Source organism: Hemitrygon akajei, chromosome 3 (assembly GCF_048418815.1).
Source record: "Hemitrygon akajei chromosome 3, sHemAka1.3, whole genome shotgun sequence".
NCBI classification, from domain to species: domain Eukaryota; kingdom Metazoa; phylum Chordata; class Chondrichthyes; order Myliobatiformes; family Dasyatidae; genus Hemitrygon; species Hemitrygon akajei.
Genome location: NC_133126.1, coordinates 102,052,780 through 102,078,010, shown reverse-complemented (window position 1 = coordinate 102,078,010; position 25,231 = coordinate 102,052,780). Strand labels below are relative to the sequence as shown.

The following is a 25,231-nucleotide window of genomic DNA, read 5'->3' as shown; positions in this document are numbered from 1 at the left end:
AGAAAATTCAGAAATTGGAGGTGCAAGGGGATTTGGGAGTCCTCATGCAGGATTGCCAAAAGGTTTATTTGCAGGTTGAATCATCGGTAAGGAAAGCAAACACAATGTTAGGATTCATTTTGAAAAGACTAGAATACAAAAGCAAGGACATAATGTTGAGGCTTTAAAAGGCATTGGTCAGAAAGAAATTGGAGTGTTGTGAGCAGTTTTAGACCCTTTATCCAAGAAAGACTGTGGTGGCATTGGAGAAGGTTCAAGGGGTTCATGAGAATGATCCCAGGAATGAAAGAGTTAACATGAGTGTTTGATGGCTCTGGGCCTGTACTTACTGGAGCTTAGAAGAATAAAGGGGGTGGGGGGGAATCTCATTGAAACCTTTTGAATATTGAAAGGCCTAGACAGTGTGAATGTGGAGAGGATATTTCCTACATTGGAAGAGTCTGGGAGGGCACGGCTTTGGAAATAAGGAACATCCATCTGGTGAAGAGATGAGGAAATTTTTTTTTAAGCTAGAGGGTGGTGAATCTGTGGAATTCATTGCACAGATTGTGCAGGCCAAGTTGTTGAGTAAACTTAAGGTGGAGCTTGATAGGTTTTTCATGAATCAGGGTGTCAAAGGTAGAAGATAGGAAATTAGAATTAAGACATAATAAGTCAGTCATGATGGGAACGGCAGAGCAGACTTGATGGACTGAATGGCAAAATTTGCTTTTATGTTGCAACTTCATAAAACTCTGGTTAGCCCACATCTGGAATATTGTATATGGTTCTGATCACCCCCACTACAGGAAGGGCGTAGAGGCTTTGGAGAGGGTGCAGAAGAGGTTTAGAGGGCATGTGCAATCACAAGAGGCTAGACAAACTTGGGTTATTTTCTTTGGAGTGGCAGAGGCTGTGAGGAAATCTGATAGAGGTTTGTAAGATTATGAGTAGACAAGGAGTATTTTTTTCCCTGGGACATAAATGCCTAATATCAGAGGGCATGTATTGAAGGTGAGAGGGGCTAGGTTCAAAGGTGACACAAGGGGCAAGTTTTTTTACTCAGAGGAGTAGATATCTGGAATACACTGCCTGGTATGCTGGTAGAGACAAATACATGAGAGGCTTTTAAGAGACGTTTAGATAGTCACATGAATGTGAGGAAGATGGAGGGATATGGACACTGTGTAGGTAGGAGGGATTAGTTTTGGGGGTTTCTGATTTTTTTTAGCTGGTTCGTCACAACATTGGGGGCTGAAGGGCCTGTTTCTGTGCTGTATTGTTCTATGCTTTATGGTCATTGGGAGCTTAACCTCATTACTTCCCCCAGCTATGATAACCTTAAGGAAGCTAATGCCCAGAATATCCAGAAATTGTTCCACCCGTTACATTTATTTCCTCCCAAGCTTTCCTTTAGTTCATTTTAGGCAACCAAGGACACAAAGGATACAGCAACCATAATAATAAACCATGAGCAGAATTTAAGCAATAAACAACTGGGTTGTGAAGAAAAATAACTGAAATTGAACCACACAGCTATAAAGTTGTGCTCATGTCGACTTTGATCTTCCCTGTAGGAGGGAAGGACAGGTTAGGTCACCTTTGTGCAGCTAATGGAACTGCTCTCTCACATCTCATAATTTGGTTCAGTTTTGACCTCCACTGTGCTAATCTCCTCATTCATGTTGATCATGCTGCCTGTCTCAATGGTAAGATCATCATTTATAGCTTAGCTTTCATTCTGAACCAATAAAATCCTTCTGGTGGGGTGATCACAAAACAATCACAAGCCATGTACTGTACAGTATAGGGGACTTTAGCAAAGTCAATCTAGCTTGACACTTGGAGATGAGTCACACATTTTTTTTCTGCTATAGGTCCACTTTACTTGAAATGACATGCAAAGGCCTACCGTAGAATCTGATCAAGAGGTGCTACAAGTAGTTTTTGAAAATTCATACCACACCTAAATGTACAAGCAGTTATATTTTTTAATTATCCAAGAAACTTGTAAGTATATTTGAAGACATACTGTATGTAAGATTTAGAATTAAAAGTTGATGCACATATTTTACCGTGTGATATACAGAATATAATTTAAGGATGGGAGGTTTATTCACCTTAAGAGATCTTAATATCTGCAAACAGAATTTGTGAAGACCTTGGTGTTTTTATACGAGAAGTTGGGTATATTCACTAAATTATCATTCTTTCACTAGACTCAACTGTTTTGAACACACTGTCACTTCTTTGCTGACTCTAGAAGCACACTTTAAGGACAATGTTTCTGTTAAAGTGTATTATGTACTGTTTATTAACTGTTTATTTGATTAGCAAACTAAATGACTTATTTTGAATCTATATATTTGTATTTTAGATCATGACAAAATTCTTTGATACAGGAATTTAAAAAAAGATATCCTGCCAAGATGGGAGTAGGTTTGGGTATGCAAATTTCCTTGCATAGCTTTACAGACTTCTTTAAAATAAAAGTTATACTGAGTTATTGTTGCAATTAGAGTTCATTGATCTGGGATTTTCTTGCTCTGTGACACAAGTACATATGGGGGCTGGTCAAGGAAAATACCATTTAGTAACTGGAATCAGTCATCCACAGATCCACACAATATTCCAACATAGAAAGTGGAGTGATTTCAAATAATCCAAAACGCTTTTCAAATAAGGTCAGTCTTCCAACCATTTATTTGTTAAAGATTATAAATCTCCAGTATAAATTTCTTTTTATTACAAGTGATTGTAAGGCTCGTGCAAGTGAACATTAAAACAAAACTAGAAAGCATACCTGCTGAACTTTAAATTAAGATGCCAAGTAACTAACTCAGAAGAAATGAAGTTTTCACTAGATGGAGATTGGTTAAAGTACCACAAGTGACCAAGGAGCCAGTTTATCTGTATTGTGCAAATCAATTTTTACCATTCCGGCAATCAAACCTGGCTGGTCTCTAATAAATCTATTCAAGATAGCCAGGGATCAAGAACATTGTCAATAACACAAAATATTGCTGAACAAAATACAAGATTGATCATGGTTAATGTACATCATAACAATACTGCTCTGTACTAATGATTTGTAATAGGGCATCTGTTCAAGCAAGTGTGCTACCCACAGCAAAGAGATAATTGCAAACACCACTTTAAAAGATGGAATACATGAATTACTTACATTAGTATCAGCAATAAACCACTCTCTTTGTATATACATTCGGTGTTTTACCTTTGGCAAGATTACATACAGCTCAATTTCCGTACTATTAAAATATATACTAATGCATAAAAATAAAGATTTTGGCATCAATGTATTCAAATTGGAAGCTCCAACACAAGAACTGCAGCATCTTCCTGCAGTCCCACCACAGAGTACCCACATATTTATAGGTAGAAAGAGTTTAGAAACCAGCAACTGATTCCAAATGTGTACCATTAGAATAAACCAGTTTTCAAAGGCAGATAATGGACAAGCCCCTTTGATGGGACAACTTAGTCAGATGGTTGAGTCCAGCTTTGCATCATGTTTGTAATGGTTCTCCAGAAATGCTGAAGCAGTTCTTCACGCCCATTATCACCAGTGAACATTCTCCACATACTTTGTAGAGAAAGGTAAACCAGAGCTTTGCTCAAAGCTCAATTTCAAAAGTCTTCTGTAAATCATTGGAGAATGGATTAGTTGGAGAAGGTGTTGCCCGCTGCTTTGACTTGCACTCCAGTGCATTCCACTGAGCTTCGAATGCATCCTCTGGAATACCTGCTGCCACCCGAGTGCTTTTGGTTTCCACTGCCCAGTTGCTACTTTCTGTTTCATTCGAAACTGCCGAACCATTAATCTGCTTGTCAGGTTTAAAGTACGGGCTACGGTTTGTAACAATCCCTGCCATGTTCTGACCCTGCTGTGCATGGGTAACCTGAGTATGGCCGGCTGTGCCAAAGACATTTGCAACCATTTGTGAAGGGGTAATGCCCACCACTGGCAGACTTGGAGCTTGAAATGGAATGCCATTGTTGACCTGCAGAGGGTAAGGCTGACCAGGAATAAAAGCAGGCTGCATGGGAGGCACCATGCTGACTTGTGCTGTCGGAAGGCTGATGAATGTGCCACTCTGAAAGGACTGTGATGCTGAAGGCTGGGGTGATGGCTGCATCCGGACACTCTTTGACACTTCTTCAAGCCAGCGGTCTGCTTCTGATGGTGTGCGCTTGTGACTGGGCTGAAATGATGCTGTTACAGCAGCAGATGGGCCCCAGTCACCACCTGTGTAACACAAGAGGAAGAGTGAAAAAACGAACTGCAGCATCAAATCCAAACACATTGTTTGCGCATAGCGATTCTCTGCTAAACAAGTAAGGAAAACATTTAATCAATTTCCTTACAAAAGTACTTAGCAGTTTAAATGTTTTGGCATGGACTAGATGGGCCGAATGGCCTTTCCGTGCTTGCATTTCTCTGTGACTGTAAGAGTACCTGATACTGCCTAGTCTTGTACATTGTATCCTCAGGCACATATACTCTGCTTTTCTCTAGATTTACACTAGAGTGAGTGACCTGCCATGCTCCTGTTGACATCCCTCAGATATCTCTTTACATCCTGGCTGTACTCATAATCCCACACAGTTTAGTATCAGCAGCAAACTAGGAACACTGATATTCTTTACCAAACCACTTATGAATTTTGAATGGCTGGTACCCAAGTACCAATTCTTGTACCAGTCATAACCTGCCACCCAAGAAGGGTTCCTTTATTTCCTGCTTAGCTATAAACACTTATGAATACACGTCTGTATATTGCACAACCTAGTACTTTGATGTCTGAAAGCAGAGTAACCAAAAATGGGGCAGAACGCTGCACAGAAGGTCACAGTTGGACACTGCAGTCTTGAATGGGTTGTAATGTCAGAGAAGGTCATAGAGTCTCAAATGAAAGAAACCAAAACCATGAAGGTGTTTTTTTCTGAACAGGCAACAGTAATTTTTATTGGCTTTTATTTATAGTATACATCCCCAAAACAACCAGGAGTTTTGCAACAATCTAAAGGAACTCAGCAAGTCAAGCAAGCAGCTGTGGAGGTGTGGGGTGGTGGGGAGATAAAAAGGCCCAGAAAGTCACACAGTATTCCCGATGGGGCTTCACAAGTGTTTTATAGAGATTCACAAACACGAGGAAGTCTGCAGATGCTGGAAATCCAAAGCAACGCACATAAAACTCAGCAGACATGGCAGCATCTAGGGAAATTAATAAACAGTCAATGTTTCAGCTGAGACCCTTCATCAGGACCAGAAAAAAAGATGAGCAGTCGAGAGTAAGAGGGTGGGGGAGGGAAGGAAGAAGTACGAGGTGGTAGGTGGTAAGTGAAACCAGGAGAGGAGATGCTGTAAAGAGCTGGGAAGTCAGTAGGTGAAAGGGCTGGAGGAGGGCTAATCTGATAGGAGGGTAGGAGAAAAGGGAAGGAAGAACACCATGGAGATGATGAGGTGAGAGATGGAAACAGGAATGGGAAATGGTGGAGAAGACAGGGGGCAATTACCAGAACTTCAAGAAATCGATGTTCATGCCATCAGGTTGCAGGCTACCCAGGTAAATACAAACTGCAATTTGAATGTGGCCTCATCACGGCAGTAGAAGAGGCCATGGACTGAAATATTAGAATGGAAATGGGATGTGGAATTGAAATGGATGGCTACTGGGAGGTCCGCTTTTTCTAGCAGCCGGAGCATAAGTGCTCAGCAGTCTCCCAATCTACAACGGGCCTCACCAACATACAGGAGGCCACACCGGGAGCACCAGACACAGTAGGTGACCCAAACAGGTGAATTGTCGCCTCACCTGGAAGGACTATTTGGGGTCCTGAATGGTAGCGATGGAGAAGGTGTAGGGGCAAGTGTAGCACTTGTTCCACTTCCAAAGGTAAGTGTCAGGAGGGAGATTAGTGGGGAGGGACAAGTGGAAAAGGGAGTTATGTAGGGAGTGAATGCTGCAGAAAGCTGGGGGAGGGGGAGAAGTCGGGAGATTGGGGCTGAGAGGAAAATCGGATCAGCCATGATGAAATGGCAGAGCAGTCTTGATGGGCCAAATGGCCTAATTCTGTTCCCATATTTTATGGTCTTATGTGCTTGGTGGTGAGATCTCATTGGAGATAGCGTAGGATTTGGAGAATTATGTGCTAGACATGGAGGCCAGTGGGGTGGTAGGTGAGGACAGGAGGAACCGTATCCCTGGTGGAGTAGTGGGAGTACAGAGTGAGGGCAGATGTAAGCAAAATTGAAGAGATACAGGTGAGGACAGCACTGATAGTGGAGGAAGGCAAGCTTTCTTTGAAGGAGGAGGTCATCTCATTAGCTCTGGAATGAAAAGCCTTATCCTGAGAACAGATGTGGCAGAGAAGGAGTAACAGAGAAGGGGATTGCATTTTTATAAGTGACAGGCTGGGAAGAGGTACGGTCCAAGTAGCTGTGAGAATCAGTGGATTTTTAAAAGGTATCAGGAGATAGACTATCTGCAGAGATTTAGATTTAGATTGATTTAGGAAGCCTACAGCACAATACAGGCCCTTCAGCCCACAAAGCTGTGCCGAACATATCCTTACTTTAGAAATTAACTAGGGTTTCCCATAGCCCTCTATTTTTCTAAGCTCCATGTACCTATCCGCTGTCTGAACCCTTAGTGCACAGGTGGCACATGGGATCTCATGTACCTATCCAGCAGTCTCTTAAAAGACCCTATTGTATCTGCCACCACTGTTGCTGGCAGCCCATTCCACGCAATCACCACTCTCTGCAAAAAAACCTTACCCCTGACATCTCCTCTGTACCTACTTCCAAACATCTTAAAACTGTGCTAGTCATTTCAGCCCTGGGAAAAAGCCTCTGACTATCCACACGATCAATGCCTCTCATCATCTTATACACTCAGGTCACCTCTCAACCTCCGTCACTCCAAGGAAAATAGGGCAAGTTCACTCAACCTATTCTCATTAGGTATGCTCCCCAATCCAGGCAACATCCTTGTAAATTTCCTCTATACCCTTTCTATGGTTTCCACATCCTTCCTGTAGTGAGGCAAACAGAACCGAGCACAGTACTTCAACTGGGGTCTGACAAGGGTCCTATATAGCTGCAACATTACTTCTCGGCTCCTAAACTCAATCCCATGATTGATGAAGGCCAATGCACCGTATGCTTTCTTAACCAGGGTCAATCTGCGCAGCAGCTTTGAGTATCCTATGGACTCGAACCCCAAGATCCCTCTGATCCTCCACACTGCCAAGAGTCTTACCATTAATACTATATTCTGCCATCATATTTGACCTACCAAAATGAACCACCTCACATTTATCTGGGTTGAACTCCATCTGCCACTTCTCAGCCCAGTTTTGCATCCTATCAAAGTCTTGCTGTAACCTCTGACAGCCCCCCACACTATCCACAACACCCTCAACCTTGGGGTCATCAGCAAATTTACTAACCCATCCTTCTACTTCCTCATCTAGGTCATATATAAAAATCACAAAGAGTAGGGGTCCCAGAACAAATCCCTCAGGCACACCACTGGTCAATAACCTCCATACAGAATATGACCTGTCTACAACCACTCTTTGCCTTCTGTAGGCAAGCCAGTTCTGGATTCACAAAGCAATATCCCCTTGGATCCCATGCCTCCTTACTTTCTCAATAAGACTTGCATGGGGTACCTTGTCGAATGCCTTGCTGAAATCCATATGCACTCCATCTACTGCTCTACCTTCATCAATGTGTTTAGTTACATCCTCAACAAATTCAGTCAGGCTCGTAAGGCACAACCTGCCTTTGACAAAGCTGACTGTTCCTAATCATATTATGCCTCTCCAAATGTTCATAAATCCTGCCTCTCAGGATCTTCTCCATTCACTTACCAACCACTGAAGTAAGACTCAATGGTCTATAATTTCCTGGGCAATCTCTACTCCCTTTCTTGAATAATGGAACAACATACGCAACCCTCCAATACTCCGGAGCCTGTCCTGTCCCCATTGATGATCATTACCAGAGGCTCAGCAATCTCCTCCTTCGCCTCCTACAGTATCCTGGGTTACATCTTGTCCCGGTGACTTATCTAACTCGATGCTTTCCAAAAGCTCCAGCTCATCCTCTTTCTTAATATCTCCATGCTCAAGCTTTTCAGTCTGCTGCAAGTCATCCCTACAATTGGCAAGACCCTTTTCCATAGTGAACGCTGAAGCAACATATTCATTAAGTGCCTCTGCTATCTCCTCCGATTCCATACACACTTTTCCACTGTCACACTTGATTGGTCCTATTCTCTAATATCTTATCCTCTTGCTCTTCACATACCTGTAGAATGCCTTGGGGTTTTCCTTAATCCTGTCCACCAAGGCTTTCTCATGGCCCCTTCTGGCTCTCCTAATTTCTTTCTTAAGCTCCTTCCTGCTTGCTTTATAATCTTCTAGATTTCTATCGTTGCCTCGTTTTTTGAACCTTTTGTAAGTTCTCCTTTTCTTCTTGACTAGATTTATAACAACCTTTGTACACCACAGTTCCTGTACCCTACCATCCTTTCCCGGGCTCATTGGAACATACCTATGCAGAACTCCACACAAATATCCCCCAAACATTTGCCATATTTCTTCCATACATTTCCCTGAGAATATCTGTTCCCAGTTTATGCTTCCAAGTTTCTGCCTGATAGTCTCATATTTCCCCTTACTCCAATTAAATGCTTTTCTAACTTGACTGTTCCTATTCATCTCCATTGGAGATACAATTATGATCACTATCTCCAAAATGCTCTCCCACTGAGAGATCTGACACCTGACCAGGTTCATTTCCCAATACCAGATCAAGTACAGCCTCTCTTCTTGTCGGCTTATCTACATATTGTGTCAGGAAATCTTCCTGAACACACGTAACAAACTCCAGGCCATCTAAATCCCTTGCTCTAGGGAGATGCCAATTAATATTTGGGAAATTAAAATCTCCCACCACGACAATCCTGTTATTATTACACCTTTCCAGAATCCGTCTCCCAGTGTCTGAAAGGGGGAGGGTTGGAGTGTTCAGGGAAGTTAGGGTGAGAGGAAGATGGAGTCTTCAAGGACCCAAGAGCTGTGGAGGGACCTGAGGGACAAGGGATAGAGACAGAGAGTTCTGGAAAGGCAAGTGAGGTGTTGGAAATGGACTGGAAATTTGAGAGCACGGTGGAAGTTGGAGGAAAGTTGATGAAGTCGATGAGCTCAGTGTGGGTTCAGGAAGCCACATCCGTGCATTCGTCGATGAAGAATTTGGGGGGGGGGGGGGTGATAACAGTGTAGGTTTGGAACATAGGCTGTTCCACGCAGCTGACAAAAAAGCAGGCATAGTTGGGACCCATGCGAGTGCCCACGGCTATACTTCTGGTTTGAAGATCGTGGGAGGAAGCATCAAGAGTGAGGACCAGTTCTGTCAAAAAGAGGAGAGTGATGGTGGAGGGGAACTTGTTGGATCTGTTGTCCCGAAAGAAGCGGAGAGCTTTATGGCCTTCCTGATGGGCAATGACTATGTACAGGGACTGGACATCCATAACTAGGGCCAGCGAAATTGAAGTCATTGAAAAGATCAAGGTCGTGTGAAGTGTTACAGATGTAGGTAGGAAGGGACTTATTTTTAGCATGTCACACCAGACAGTCAGCCATTCTTGTCTGGTGCGTGCTGTCAGGATTGGTCTCCTTTCAGATTAACCGGGTCACGATATGAACATTCCTGACTCGACCCTTGTATTTTTTACAAGGCCGAATGGGTAGCTCGACGCTCAACCCGGCATGGATGGAGTGCGTGCTCGGAACTGGCTGGACTTGGATTTGAACTCAGGAGCCTTCGCTCTGGAGTCCAGCGCTGATGCCATTGTGCCACCAGCCGGCCAAGGAAGGGACTGAACCAGGGTCTAGGTATGCAGATACAAGTTACGTGGGGCAGTTAGGGTTATGTTTCTATCTCAGAGTTTGGAGTTCAATTCCGATGCCATCTATGAGGGATCTATACATCCTCCCTGTGGAATGTGTGGGCATTCTCCAGGACGCTCCAGTTTACTCCCACAATCCAAAGACATACCAGTTGACAGGTTAATTGGATATTGTAAATTGTCCCGTGATTAGGCTAGGATTTAATCAGGTGTTGCTGGGGCAGTGCAGCTCGAAGGGTCAAAAGGGTGTACAGTGCACTGTATCTCTAAATAAAATAAAATAAAAAGTCGATGAATAGAGGAAGGGAAAAGAACAAAACAACTGAGGAAAACAGTTACCATGAATTCCGGTGTATAAGTTGAGAATTTGGCCCTAAATTTTGGTCCTAAAATTAGGGGTTCGGCTAATACAGAGGGTGCCAACTTTGGAAAAATGGATACATGGAAGACAGGTCGTATTTATTGGCTGTTTTTGGGTCAAATTTGTTCCACTGTCAATGCATGAATTCTTTGAATGGTTTGTTTAAACTCACATCTAGTGGCTGGAGCACAGACATCAAACCACCGGGGATGACAGCAATGTCTGTATTTTCAGCTTTCAATGCTGCCTGACAAGTGACAAGTGCACTTTGAACATGTCCTAGACAAGTAGCGACTTTTTCTACCTGAAACCTTCTGGACATCGACACCACACCTCTTTAACCTACTTCAAGCAACCAGCTTCGTCCATCCAGCAACGTTCTTGAACATTTCATGGGGGTTACATTTCAGAGGGTTCTTTTCCATTGGAAACTTAATCCAAAATTTCCCTCCCTGATTTATTTATTAAGAATTTGCTCTTAACGCTCTACAATGTGTAAGCCTGTTTTCTTAGCAGAATTTCCACAAAATTTCCAGGTTCTGGATCCAGCATGTGAGATCTTGTGATCTTCTCTGGTTAAGTCAAAAACAAAACAAAGGTAACATGAAAAAGTCACTTTTTTAACCTTAAAAAATGGGGGGGGGGGGGTTCTGCTTATACTCCGGGCCGGCTTGTACAACGGAATTTACGGTATTTTGAATGGAGCAAAACAGCATTCAGAAAATGTATTAGCAAGATACACAATTGTAAAAATTAAAAATTGTACAGTTGAGTCACAGATCATCTCCCCCATTTCCAAGTATACTAAGCATAAAAGAGGTAACAATCTCTTGAGCTAGGGGTCATAAAGCTCACTGAGAAATAAGTTCAAAATGGCACAGATATTCTTGGTAAGGTATGATGTTGATTTAAATATGTCAAAGTTAAATAGTACTAGTTCACTTGAGTGAAAACATACCTGGTTTAAGAAGAGAAAGTGAACGAAGGGGACAAAAATAGAATGGCAAAGAAAATGGAAGTGTGCGGCAGTCAGTGTGAGATGTTGGGTAAGTGAAGCTTTGGAATAATTGTACCCTGGCAACAATCTAGTGTTCAGATAGATAGTAGCTTTCTTTAAATATCCTAAGAGCTTAAACCTATGACAGGAGGGATTAATGTTGCTGACTGGCCAGAGAGAAGCTTATCTCTCAGTTAAATTAGCTTGGATGTTCAGACACAAAGCGAGTGAGTGCCTGTGTGTGAGATCAACAGGTGTAATGGGAAACTCACAGAGCACCACTGTGGATGCTCTGTGAGGCTGTCAAGCTCCACCACTGGTACAAGAAGTTTATGACTGAATGCCCATCAGGGCAACTGACTTTGCATGAATTCAAACAGTTCTTCGGCCTTAAGGGATTGAGCCCAGAAGCCAATACTTATATTGAGCAGAGGTTTAAAACCTTTGATATGAATTAGGTATGGAAAGAGAAAATCAAAATATTCTATTAACTTTGTCTATATGAAAAGGATATCAAGAAATCAGTAATTTGAAGGGGTACATAAAGTAGATTAACAATGAGATAAGTAATAGTGAGGTGGATGAGATGAGATTGAAAATGAAGGCTGATAGAGTAGAAGAAGTGATTTGGCATTTAAAAGTATTAAGTGTATAATGCGGGGTGGGTGGGTGTGTGTGTAGACCTTGAGATTGTCTGACGTAATGAAATTAATCATGAGGAAACATCTTGAATGGGTAATGTGAGATACAGTAAAGGATCTAAGATGCAATCACTCTGCATGGGACCAGAAATTCAGTGTATGAAAAATTACTATGAATGAAAAGTACTTCACTATTTTATTTGGTTTTGGCAGTTACCATACAATTTCCCTAATTTCAGCATTCCATTTAGAAATTATGAAAATTCTGTTATTACATTAAAATAGGGAAAGCTTAAACTCGGATGATTTCTTTTTTATTGACCGATCCATATAAGGTGATAATAATTAGAATATAAGACAATAAGACTGTGGATTTTAATATAAAACACCAGGAACCTGCTTGAACAAGTAGAGACAATGGGTCTACCTGGACAGACAGATTAATGAATCTTCGGTAGAAGGTAGGAACAGGAGGTGTGGGGTGAGGGAACTATGAGATGGTTCCATTTGATGAGAGATCCCCAGAGCTAATACAGCTCTCACCCTACCTTCCCTGAACACCCCAACCCTCCCCCTTCAGACACTACCAACCCTCTTCTCCTCCACCCCCACCCGATCCCAGCTCTCATCTGTGCTAGGTTGTCATAATTCCCTCTGACCTTCCCCTTTGAGGCAGTGGGAAACAATGGCCTGGTGCTGCTTAGTGGGGTCCTGTTCGAGGAGGTGTCAGAGTTTTCGCCTGGTCTCAGCAAGGTAAAGGTCAGTCCATTAGACTACTACAACATCCCCCTTATCTGAAGGCTAGATGGTGAGGCTGGAATCGGAGAGAGCAGTGGTAAAGTCAAGACGATTGATGTCTCATCAGCAGTTAGCAATAAAAAGATCCAAAGCAGGCAGAAGACCAGAGCGGGGTGTCCAGGAAGAGGAGGAGGGTTGAAGATCAGAGAAGGGGTCATCAATGCTAGCCGGAGTGTCATTCCCAAAGATGTAGACTTGAAGACGGAGGCGACGGAAGAAGAGTTTAGTGTTGTGGCAGGTGTGGAACTCACTGAGGTGTGGGTGCAGGGAGCCAAAGATGAGGTTCTTACTGAGAACAGAACATTCTGCCTCAAAGGGGAAGGTCAGAGGGAATTGGGTCTCCAAGGACCCAAGAGCTGTGGAGGGTCCTGAGAGATAAGGGATTACAAAGTGGTGGTGTGTGTGGGGGGGGGGGGGGGGGAAACTGGGGTTCCAAGTCAAGTCAAGTCGTCACTTTTTATTGTCATTTCGACCATAACTGCTGGTACAGTACACAGTAAAAATGACACAGCTTTTTCAGGACCATGGTGTTACATGAAACAGTAAAAAAAACTACACTGAACTACGTGAAAACAACACAGAAAATAAAAACTACACAAGATTATAGACCTACCCAGGACTGCATAAAGTGCACAAAACAGTGCAGGCATTACAATAAATAATAAACAAGACAACAGGGCAGTAAGTTGGTTACATAGTCTGGTCGTGAGAGCCCGAATGCTACGGTGCCTTTTCCCAGATGGCAGGAGGGAGAAGAGTTTGTATGAGGGGTGCGTGGGATCCTTCATAATGCTATTTGCTTTGCGGATGCAGCATGTAGTGTAAATGTCTGTAATGGCGGGAAGAGAGACCCTGATGATCTTCTCAGCTGACCTCACTCTCCGCTACAGGGTCTTGCGAACCAAGATGGTGCAATTTCCAAACAATGCAGTGATGCAGCTGCTCAGGATGCTCTCAATACAACCCCTGTAGAATGTGATGAGGATGGGGGGTGGGAGATGGACTTTCCTCAGCCTTCGCAGAAAGTAGAGATGCTGCTGGGCTTTCTTTGCTATGGAGCTGGTGTTGAGGGACCAGGTGAGATTCTCCGCCAGGTGAACACCAAGAAATTTGGTGCTCTTAACGATCTCTACCGAGGAGCCGTCGATGTTCAGAGGGAAGTGGTTGCTCTGTGCCCTCCTGAAGTCAACAACCATCTCTTTTGTTTTGTTCACATTCAGAGACAGGTTGTTGGCTCTGCACCAGTCCATTAGCCGCTGTACCTGTAAGCTGACTCGTCGTTCTTGCTGATGAGACCTACCACGGTCGTGTCATCAGTGAACTTGATGATGTGGTTCGAGCTGTATGTTGCAGCACAGTCATGGGTCAACAGAGTGGACTGAGCACACAGCCCTGGGGGGCCCCATGCTCAGTGTGATGGTGCTGGAGATGCTGCCTCCGATCCTGAGGTCTCCCAGTCAGGAAGTCTAGTATCCAGTTGCAGAGGGAGGTGTTCAGGCCCAGAAGGCTCAGCTTTCCAATCAGTTTCTGAGGGATGATTATGTTGAATGCTGAACTGAAGTCTATAAACAGCATTTGAACATACGTGTCTTTTTTGTCCAGGTGGGTTAGGGCCAAGTGGAGGGTGATGGCAACGGTGTTGTCTGTTGAGTTGTTGGGACGGTACGCAAACTGCAGGAGGTCCAGTGAGGGGGGCAGCAGGGTCTTGATATGTCTCATGACAAAACTCTCAAAACACTTCATGATGATGGATGTGAGAGCAACAGGACGGTAGATGTTGAGGCAGGACACTGAAGACTTCTTCGGCAAGTGGATGATGGTGGTGGCCTTGAAGCACGTTGGAATGGTGGCACTGCTCAGGGAGATGTTGAAGATGTCAGTGAGAACATCTGCTAGCTGGTCTGCACATCCTCTGAGCACTCTACCAGGAATGTTGTCTGGTCCAGCAGCCTTCCGTGGGTTGACCCTGCACAGGGTTCTCCTCACATCAGCCATGGTGAGACACAGCATCTGGTCATTTGTAGGAGGGGTGGACTTCCTCGCCGCCACGTCATTTTCTGCCTCAAAACAAGCGTAGTTATTCAGTGCATCTGGGAGGGTGGCATCACCCGCACAGTCAGGTGATGTCCTGTAGTTGGTGATGTCCTGAATGCCCTTCCACATGCGCTGTGTGTTGCCACTGTCCTGGAAGTGCCTGTGGATTTGCTGGGTGTGCGCACGCTTTGCCCTTCTGATGGCCCGGGACAGTTTGGCCCTTGCTGTTGTTAGAGCTGCCTTGTCACCTGCTCTGAAGGCAGAGTCACAGGTCCTCAACAGCACACGCACCTCCATGGTCATCCATGGCTTCTGGTTAGAGCATGTAGTGATGGTCTAGGACAGAGTAACGTCATCAATGCACTTGCTAATGTAGCTAGTCACTGATGCTGTGTACTCCTCTAAGTTGGTTGAGTCGCCATCAGTTGCAGCCTCCCTGAACGTGTGCCAGTCAGTGTGCTCAAAGCAGTCTTGAAGAGCAGAGATGGTTCCTGCTGGCCAGGTTTTCACCTGCTTCTGAACTGGTCTGGAGCGCCTGACAAGATAACAGAGATGTGGTCTGAATAACCGAGGTGGAGACTGGGCTCCATCCCTATACGCGTCAGGGATGTTTGTGTAAACCAGGTCCAACGCATTCTCCCCCCTCATTGCAAAGTCCACATACTGATGGAATTTGGGGAACACTGACTTAAGGTTCGCGTGGTTAAAATCTCCGGTGACAATAAACAGTCCATCAGTTCGCTAATAGCCCCGTACAGTTCACAGAGCTGTAGCGCTGGGGGAAATGTAGACACCGAATATGAGGACAGTGGTGAATTCCTGTGGCAAATAAAATGGTCTGCATCTAACAGCCACAAACTCCACTAGCGATGAGCAGTGTCTGGAAACAAGCACAGAGTTGTTACAGGTGGAAACCAACACAGAGTTGTTACACCATTCTGTATTGATGTAAACACACAAGCCACCACCGCGGGTCTTAACAGAAAGAGCTGCGACCCTGTCCGCTCGAAACAAGGTGAGCCTGTCCAGCTGAACAGCGGCGTCCGAAATCCCATCAGCGAGCCATGTCTCTGTAAAAACATACGCACAGCAGACTCTGTACTCCTGCCGAGTATTTTGTTGGAGTCAGATGTAGTCCGATTTATTGTCCAGGGAGTAGACATTGGAGAGCAGAATGGACTGGAGAGCCGGCCGGCTAGGGTTTGCTTTTTGCCTGGCACGGACCCCTGCCCGCTTGCCTCGCTTCCGCTTCCTCGCACATCGCTTATGATGTCTCCATCTCCGGCCACCAGCAGCACATATCGGCCTGGAGGTGCTGTCTCTTATATTCTGTTACCCAGCTAATGAAGAATAGTATCCTGTGTACCTTCTTCACCTCCTTACCTCCTGTGCCCACCATCTTCTTGGATTTTTGGTCTTGTCATAGTGATAAGAGTTGAAAGCATGGAAACAGGCCCTTTGTCTAACTCAGCCATGTTGACCCACTACTGTTTGTGGCCAAATCAAAAGGAGGAGATGAATTGGATATGAGGAATGGTGCCACAACAACAACCACTCACTCAACATCAGCAAAACCAAAGAGCTGATTATTGACTACAGGAAGAAGCCAGAGGTCCATGAGCCAGTGTTCATCAGGTTTAGTACCTCAATCACTGCTTTGACTGCAAGCAAATATGTTTATCCTTTAGCGGATCTACCTTTTCTTTAGTTATCCTTCTTTCCTCACAGTAGAAAATATCTTGGGATTCTCTTTGATCCAGTTCACCAAGGACATACCATCATCCCTTTTGCCCTGCTTAAACATTTTCCTGTCATCTTTGACGGGAAAATGATTTTTACTCCAGTCTGATTTTAGCTTCCTACTGTTACGAACGTGCCGCAACTCACAGAAGGGTACAAAGTCGCCCCCTCCTTTTTGAGAATCGCAAGATTGCTATTAATTCGGGTCTAGGACCCAGGAAATGAGAGAGAATCCACAAGGTTTGGAATGTGTCCTGGCCTCAGCGAAACAAAACCATTGATAACGGCTATTGTCTCTTGGAGACGGAATTGTGTATTGAGTACTGTACTATTCATTGAAGCCCCTCAGGGGACAACCAGAGTGGGCTGGTTGAGGGATTGCATCATCCCAACCTGATTGACATCTGAGACCCCGTGAGTAAGGATAAAAGAGGGTCTGGGGAACAACCCCTTTAGACGCACCAGGAGAAATGCTAGAAATCCCGTGACAGCGTTTAATAGCGACAGCCGGTGTGCGTCCTTCCCTTGTCTGGGATTGGCGGGCTCGCCACGGAAGAACGGCTTTAGCTAAAGGAGAGGCCACAAGTGAACGGCCACACCAACGAGACTCCGACGGATCGAAATCATAAAAGGAATCGGCAAGTTTTTCTCCAAATGTCTCTCTCTCTTTCCAACCATTGCAAACCCAGCGGTCCCCAAAGGCTGCAGCCTGCATGAACTGAGTGACTTTTATATTTCCATCGGACAATACATTATCCCCTAGACAACGATAGAGCTTATTTCTTATTGATTATTATTATACCCGCACTTTTAGATTTAGTATTGACGACGTATATTATCTTTATATTTGCATTGACATTACTTTTGTGTATTTTTACTAATAAATACTGTTAAAAATCGTATCATCAGACTTCAACGGACCTCTCTATCTTTGCTGGTAAGTGACCCAGTTACGGGGTTCATAACAAAGTGGGGGCCTCATCTCGAGATTTGATACCAAATTGGAGGGCCAGTGAATCGGGCTTTTAAGTCCAAATGTGGGTCTGGTTGCGCGGGAAACCAGCAAAGATGGACGTTGACGAATTTATAGAAAACCCGACTCTGGAGGTGCTAGAGGCTGCCACAAAGTCGGACTTGATAAATAATGCGAAAGGACTAAATCTCGCAGAGGTGAGGTTGTCGATGAAAAAGCGGGTGCGGAGGGCCATAACTCAGTATTATATTGTGAAGAATGTGTTTTCAGCTGAGGTATTGGAAAATATCCCTGAAAAGGTAACAGCTAGTGGGACGGCTCACTTAGAGTTGGAGAAATTGAGGCTGGACGTGGAACAGAGGAAGAGGGAGCATGAGCTCCAGCTAAAGGAGTTAGAGCAGGAGAGAGCTGAGAAGCAGAGGGAGCATGAAATTCAGTTAAAACAGCTGGAAGCAGCTGAAAAGGAGAAGGAAAGGGCCGAGAAAGAAAAGGAGAGAGCCGAGAAGGAGAGGGAGTATGAGGAGAAAGAGAAACAGAGGCAACATGACTTGGACATGGAAAAGTTAAGGCAGGAGCGAAGAGCTCAAGGACCAGACCGAGAGGAGCGGTTTAATGTTAGTCAGGAGTTTAGGTTAGTATCTCCGTTCGAGGAGACGGATGTTGATAGTTATTTCTTGCATTTTGAAAAGGTGGCAGTGAGTCAGAAGTGGCCCAAAGATCAGTGGGTGGCGTTGTTACAAAGTGTGTTAAAAGGGAAGGCACAACGGGCATATGCGGCGTTGTCCATGGAGGAGGAGGAGTCTGAGAATTATGAGAAAGTAAAGGAGGCCATTCTTCGGACCTATGAATTGGTACCTGAAGCATCTAGACAAAAGTTCAGAAATTTAAAGAAAGGGTGGAATCAGACGTATGCAGAGTTTGTCTATGAGAAGGGTGTGCTCTTGGATCGCTGGTGTGCAGCAGAAATAGTGGAAGAAGATTTTTGGCGTCTCAGGGAGTTAATTCTGATTGAGGAATTTAAAGGTTGTGTTTCGGATGATATCCGGATGTATTTGAATGAGAAGCCGAATAAGTCCATCTCCGAATTTGCTAGGTTCGCAGATGAATATGCCCTAACCCACAAGACAAAGTTTTCCTCAAATAAAAGTTACCAGAGAGACCGTGGGAACGGTAGAGAAAGCCCGCCGGCTGAGGCAGAGATCCCGCCGGGAGCTAGCGGTAAAATTAAGGAGGAGGAAAGGCAAGACGGCAGGAGAGGTCCTGGCTTGACCTGTTTTAATTGTGGAAAGGTGGGTCATATTGCATCTAAGTGCCTTGCTCAGAGGAAGGAGACAGGAAAAGGGAGAGCAGCAGTCCCTATAGGATGTGTTGTGGTGATCAGTAAATCGACGAGAAAGCCCCAGGTAGACAGAATACGAGAGGGGTCTGAGAAATGTATTTCAGAAGGAACCGTGTCTGTGAAAGAGGGAGACACACCAGTTCCAGTGCGGATCTGGAGAGACACGGGAGCTGAACTGTCATTGATTCGCAGTACGGTACTAGGTTTTGGTCCTCAGACTGGAGAGGTAGCTTTGAGAGGCATAGGAAAAGGGACAGAAGCGGTGCCTTTGCATAGGATCGTTATAAATTGTGAGCTGGTATCTGGACCAGTTGAAATAGGGGTGCGATCAGAGATTCCGAGAACTGACGTAGACATCCTTCTGGGTAACGATTTAGCTGGTGGTGAAAGTCTGGTCGGCCATGGAGCTGCCGAGCCAGTTTGTAAGTGTTGAGGACCCGCCCCTAGATTTCAAGATCTATCCCGCATGCGCGACCACTCGCAGCATGTCGGAAAAGGCAGCTGAGAAAGAGACCAGTTTAAATCCGGCCAGTATCGATTTGGCCGAGACGTTTTTACCGACCCTGTACCAAGAGGGTTTAGAGGGTGGTAAAACGGAGAATAGGAAAGTGAAAGAGAGTAAGGGAGAGGAGGTAGACCTGCCCTTAGCCAGGAGGAAATTTAAAGAGGCATGGAGTAAAGATGAGAAACAGTTAAGGCTGTTAAAAGGTCCAGGGTTGGACACGGATGATCTGTCTGGTTTGGCAGAACTGTTTGAAGAAGTTGAAAATTCTAAAGGTGTTCCCGATAATGAAATGAGGGCAGTCCTAGATGAAAAGGATGCCATTACCTTGAAGAAGTCTGCTGGGTTGGCAGATGAGGTTGTTTCAGCCCGCAGGGTTGAGTTTACTCCGGAAGGGAGTTGCCCAGAGAGTAACTGGGAGGATCAGGGGAATTTAGAATTTGAAAAGGGTACGGGTATTGAAAGCCTGGAAGAGATAGATGTCCCGTTTGAGTGTGTTCAAGATGTGGACGCATGTGGTACTGAACCTAGTAAGGGAACTCAGAAAAAATCTGAGGCATTTGATTCAGTTGAAAAGGAATGCAGTCCTTGTGGGTCAGATGGACTTGGTTCAGTGAAGAAAGGGTTAACTGTGGTACTAGTGGGAAGTGAGAATTCCCAGTTGTTTGTGTTCGAAGGTGTGTTAAAAGTTAGTGAGGAGATAAAAGGTGGTGAGGTGAATATTATTATTGAAGGAAAAGGGAAAAGTGTAGTTCCTAAATTGATTTTAGAAAATTTAGAGTCTGGATTGATGTCAGAAGCAGCAACCAGGCTACAGCGACAATGGCTTGGTAACATGGTGCCTGCGAATCAATTACAGGTTGATTTGGAATGTAAAGGTGCCCCACACGCTATTGTTATTCAAGAGTGTGCTGTGAAGAGGCAGAATTTGAAATGCTGTTTGGACAAAGGGAGAATGCTTGCAGAGTTTAAACTGAAAACTCATGCTAACAACTTGCTTAAAATTAAAGAATTGTGTGGAAATTCGGAAAATGGTCTAAGTTTGGAACACATTGTTGATAAGATAACTCCTATGAAAGCAGCATGCAAAAGCCTATTCCACACTAGTATACAAGTTAACCACGTGGGAGTTAACTGGAAAAGGGGCAAGGGTTGACGGGATGCCATTTTAAATAACAGGATCCGGTTTTAAGGGATTTCGACAAAGCATGTAAATAATAAAGACAACCCCCATGGAAGATTGACTGTTAAGTTTGAAAGTAAAATAAAGATTAGTATTTGCATGAACTTTTGTAATATACACGTAAGCTAAGATCACAACTCTTTAGTTTTTGTTTGCTGAAGAAAAGGAATAAAAAAAGGTGGTTATCAAATTGAAGTCTGATGCTACAAGAATTAAGGTACAAGATGTTAAGATATTAAAGGAAGTGACAATGTAATCGCTAACTGTTTAGATGCTGAATTGAATGTATCTGTATTACTCTGTAGTGAAAAAAAACTCTTGTATTGTGTTAGATTCTGAAATCCTGTAAGACTCTGTATTAATTCATTTTTACCGGTGGTAAAAATCTTAGAAGGAAAGGGGTGTTACGAATGTGCCACAACTCTGAGGGGCCGAAGGGTACAAAGTCGCCCCCTCCTTTTTGAGAATCGCAAGATCGCTATTAATTCGGGTCTGGGACCCAGGAAATGAGAGAGAATCCACAAGGTTTGGAATGTGTCCTGGCCTCAGCGAAACAAAACCATTGATAACGGCTATTGTCTCTTGGAGACGGAATTGTGTATTGAGTACTGTACTATTCATTGAAGCCCCTCAGGGGACGATCAGAGTGGGCTGGTTGAGGGATTGCATCATCCCAACCTGATTGACATCTGAGACCCCGTGAGTAAGGATAAAAGAGGGTCTGGGGGACAACCCCTTTAGACGTACCAGGAGAAACGCTAGAAATCCCGTGACAGCGTTTAATAGCGACAGCCGGTGGGGGGCTTGCGTGCGTCCTTCCCTTGCCTGGGATTGGCGGGCTCGCCACGGAAGAACGGCTTTAGCTAAAGGAGAGGCTACAAGTGAACGGCCACACCAACGAGACTCCGACGGATCGAAATCATAAAAAGAATCGGCAAGTTTTTCTCCAAATGTCTCTCTCTCTCCAACCATTGCAAACCCAGCGGTCCCCAAAGGCTGCAGCCTGCATGAACTGAGTGACTTTTATATTTCCATCGGACAATACATTATCCCCTAGACAACGATAGAGCTTATTTCTTATTGATTATTATTATACCCGCACTTTTAGATTTAGTATTGACGACGTATATTATCTGTATATTTGCATTGACATTACTTTTGTGTATTTTTACTAATAAATACTGTTAAAAATCGTATCATCAGACTTCAACGGACCTCTCTATCTTTGCTGGTAAGTGACCCAGTTATGGGGATCGTAACACTACTCATTTACCTTAAATATAGAGATGTAGTCAACTATTCCCAAAATGTTCATGCACTATCAGGTTATCACTTGGTTGGCTCAGTATGTTCTATTTAGAACTCAAGCCCTCCAATCCTGGCAAAATCCTTGTGAATCTTCTCTGCACCCTCTCTAAGATGTGGCATGGTATTAGGAACAGAAATGCACACAATATTTCAGCTGTGACTTGTGCTTGATGCCCCAACTGATGAAGGTAAGCCTGCTATACACCACCTTCACCAGTCTCTACCAGAATCACCACTTTCAAGAAACTATGAAAGTTTTATTTTAATTATTTAGAAATAGAGCGTAGCAGGCCCTTCTGGACCAATGAGCTGTACTGCCTAGCAACCCACTGATTTAACCCTAGCCTAATCACAGGACAATTTATAATGACCAATTAACATACTAACCAGTACTGAGAGAGGAAACTGAAGCACCCAGAAGAAAGGTACACAAAGATTGTACAAACTTTCTAAGAGGACGCCAGAATTGAACTCAGAACTCTGATGCCCCGAGCTGTAACAGCATGGTGCTAACCACTACACTACGGTGGCACCCCACAGTAGCTTTCCAAGAATAAACTATAAAAAAGAACTATTGGGTCATACAACACAGAAGCAGACCATTTGGCCCATCTAGTCCATGCCAAACTGCTATTCTGATTAGTCCCAACAAACATGTACTTATCCAAACTTCTCTTAAATGCTGCAATCAAATCTGCATCCACCACTTCCACTGGCAGATCATTCTACACTCTCACTACTCTCTGAATGAAGTTCCCCCTGTGGTTCCCCTTAAATATTTCACCTTTCACTTTGAACATATGACCTCCAATTTTCATCTCACTCAACCACATTTGAAAAAGGCTACTTGCATTGACTATTGAAAGGATTACAACATTCCAAAGGACCCTGCTATTCACTGTGTATGCCCTGCCCTGGTTTAGTTTCACAAAATACATCATTTTGCCCTGTTCCAATAAAATTTAATCTACTAATCTTTCAATTTCCCAGTTGATCTAGATCCTGTCGTAACCTTACACAATTTCACTATCTGCTAATAAAACACAACTTTGGTGTCATCTGGAAGCTTACTTGCGACATAAGCTACATCATTATCAAAACCATTATGACAAACAGCAGGGGACCCAGTACCGATCCCTGCAGCACACCACTGGTCACAGACTTCCACTCTAGGGGGAAAAAAAACAATTACCTCACTACATCTGCTTCCTATCACCAAGCTAATTTTGTATCCAATTGGCCTGCTAACCCTGAATCTCATGTGATCTAATCTCTCTGACCCATCTATCTTGTCCAGTTAAGAGTTGAAGTTCAAATAGCTAGCATTTACTGTTTTGCCATTATCAATCATCTTACTTATTTCTTCAAAAGCACATCAAATTCATAAGGCATAATTTCTCACATACAAAGCCATGCTCTAACTATTCAGTGTACTGAGATGCTTCACTCGAGCCTTAACATCATTGGCTGGGTCATAACCTTACACAACTTCCCAAAATGCATTACTCTATACTTAAGATTTATTCCATCTGCTGTTGCCTGACTCAACTTAGATGAGCTGGAATATCCTCTTCAATATTCACAGTTTCCATGTACTTAGTATTGTGGAAGGGTCAAGCAAGATAATGAAGAGATAAATTCCATATGAAGTCACTGCCTCTACCTTTTAGTGCTGTCCTGGTCCTAACTCAGGTTCAATCTCAACCTCCAGTGGTAACCTGTGTTTGCATTTTCTCCCTGTGACTGCCTGGATTTTCCCGATTTCTTCTCATATCCCAAAGAAATAAGGATTCATAATTTAATTGGCTGCAGAAAGCTGCCCCAGTGGTAAAATCTGGAGGAGTTGATGGGGATAGAATCAGTTGTTCATGTTGGCATAGACTCGGTCTGAATGGCTTTCTTTCTAAGGTATATGACTCTATAAACAAGGCACAGAGGGCTGTGTTGAGAATCACAGCAGCAAATTCAGTGGAGACAGATGCAATACTAAACAAAGCTTATTGGAAGATGAAGAAACTGTTTTTATATTGAAGGAAGGTAACACTGGCATGTCAATTCAAGATTAAAGCAGAGAATGTAAACAACCAGGGTGAAATTGTGCCAGTGGCAGGGACAAGGAATGCAGGGTTAGTGTAAACAACAATAAACATTTCATATCTAGTGTAAAACAGCAAATATCAGTGACAGATTAAATTACATTAGAGCATGCTGAATTAGACCTTTTCAATTCTTTCTGATTCTGTCCAGATTAATTATAATTTGTTCTTTTGATTCCATCTTCTGCCAGGTACATAAATGGTGTGTATAAGCTTACCTGCAGCAACCATTGTTCTGTCACTAGTTGCAGGTGGGGCCTGGGACCAAGGGTTGGTGTCACGCACTGGCATCACTGTGGGAGACATGGCTGGAGCTGCAACAGGTGCTGAGAAGGCTGATGTTCCATTGACTACATTGAGAAAATTCAGGTGGTCATAATTCTAATACAAACTTTGTGGCAAAGTTTATTCACATCTGAATTGTCATCAAAACAGATGCTTACTTTGGGAGGCTGTCACTTGAGGAGTCACACCCACAGCAGGCTTGGTCATTGGTGCAGATGAGAATGGATCATCCACTTGTCCACTGAAAGCATGTGTTATCTGAGAGCACAGGGAACTTATACTGTCGATTTCAGCTGCGCGATCACCTTCCACTTCAGGCACTACATAAAAATGGAGGAATATAATTTTTAATCTATCACAAATGTTGCACAAACTAAGATTTCATCTGCTGTATTCCAGCATACCCCTTTGATTTGGCATTTCATCAGATGCAGATCAAGAAATAGCTGAGTAAACTATTGACCAGGAATCATCACTGACACATGTAAATGGTGATCTCAACCACAACCTTGCATTACTGATCATGAAACAGTGACCCCTCTATGGGCAAAAACCTGGCCAAGAATGAAGAACAGATAACTAGGTGTGACAATGAAAAGACATAATACCACAAGAATTGGTACCCAGTTGTTGGAACTAAACATTAGAAGTGAAGATACAATGGATAATCAGTATTCCAGTAATTTAACTAAACAACACAGCACAATTTTTTCCTCTTTTCCTAGGTATCAAGTAAACAGAAATGAAGCTTAAAACCGCAGGAAAAATAAAATGTAAGTATCTAGATTGTGAAAGGTGATAAAATAAAATCAAGGAAAACCAAGAGTTTCAGAATTTCAGGGAATGGAGTATACTGTGAGAGACTAAGGCTACCTGTGGTCATTGTTCAGTCAGCTTGGGAAATTTGAGCTGGGGAGAGCAGTATAACCAAATAAAGAGGGAGAAACATCAACTCCCATCATGTGCAACAAGTAATGAGAGAGATCATATGATTGGACACCTTCGGTCCCCAGCAGTGCAGGCATGAACCCAGCATCACAGCATTGAGACA

General features: G+C 43.7%; 2 protein-coding genes across 17 annotated transcripts in view; one reads left to right on the top strand and one right to left on the bottom strand.

Moving 5' to 3' along the window:
- The window catches only part of paplna (papilin a, proteoglycan-like sulfated glycoprotein), a 420,656-nt gene extending 418,162 nt beyond the window's left edge, over positions 1-2,494 (top strand). For all 9 annotated transcript variants that reach the window (XM_073040502.1, XM_073040509.1, XM_073040506.1 and 6 more), the window contains one exon: positions 1,857-2,494. Coding sequence is in view for 1 of the 9 variants with exons in the window: in XM_073040505.1 (XP_072896606.1) it covers positions 1,857-1,876 (20 nt within the window). In the remaining 8 variants the exon portion in view is untranslated. The remainder of the gene's footprint in view (positions 1-1,856) is intronic.
- A 157-nt stretch (positions 2,495-2,651) lies between these two features.
- numb (NUMB endocytic adaptor protein) overlaps positions 2,652-25,231 on the bottom strand; it is a 251,647-nt gene continuing 229,067 nt past the window's right edge. For all 8 annotated transcript variants that reach the window (XM_073040513.1, XM_073040514.1, XM_073040518.1 and 5 more), the window contains 3 exons: positions 24,339-24,500; positions 24,114-24,245; positions 2,652-4,246 (listed from right to left, as the gene is read on the bottom strand). In XM_073040513.1, coding sequence (XP_072896614.1) covers positions 3,615-4,246; positions 24,114-24,245; positions 24,339-24,500 — 926 coding nt within the window. In that variant the 3' untranslated portion in view covers positions 2,652-3,614. The remainder of the gene's footprint in view (positions 4,247-24,113; positions 24,246-24,338; positions 24,501-25,231) is intronic.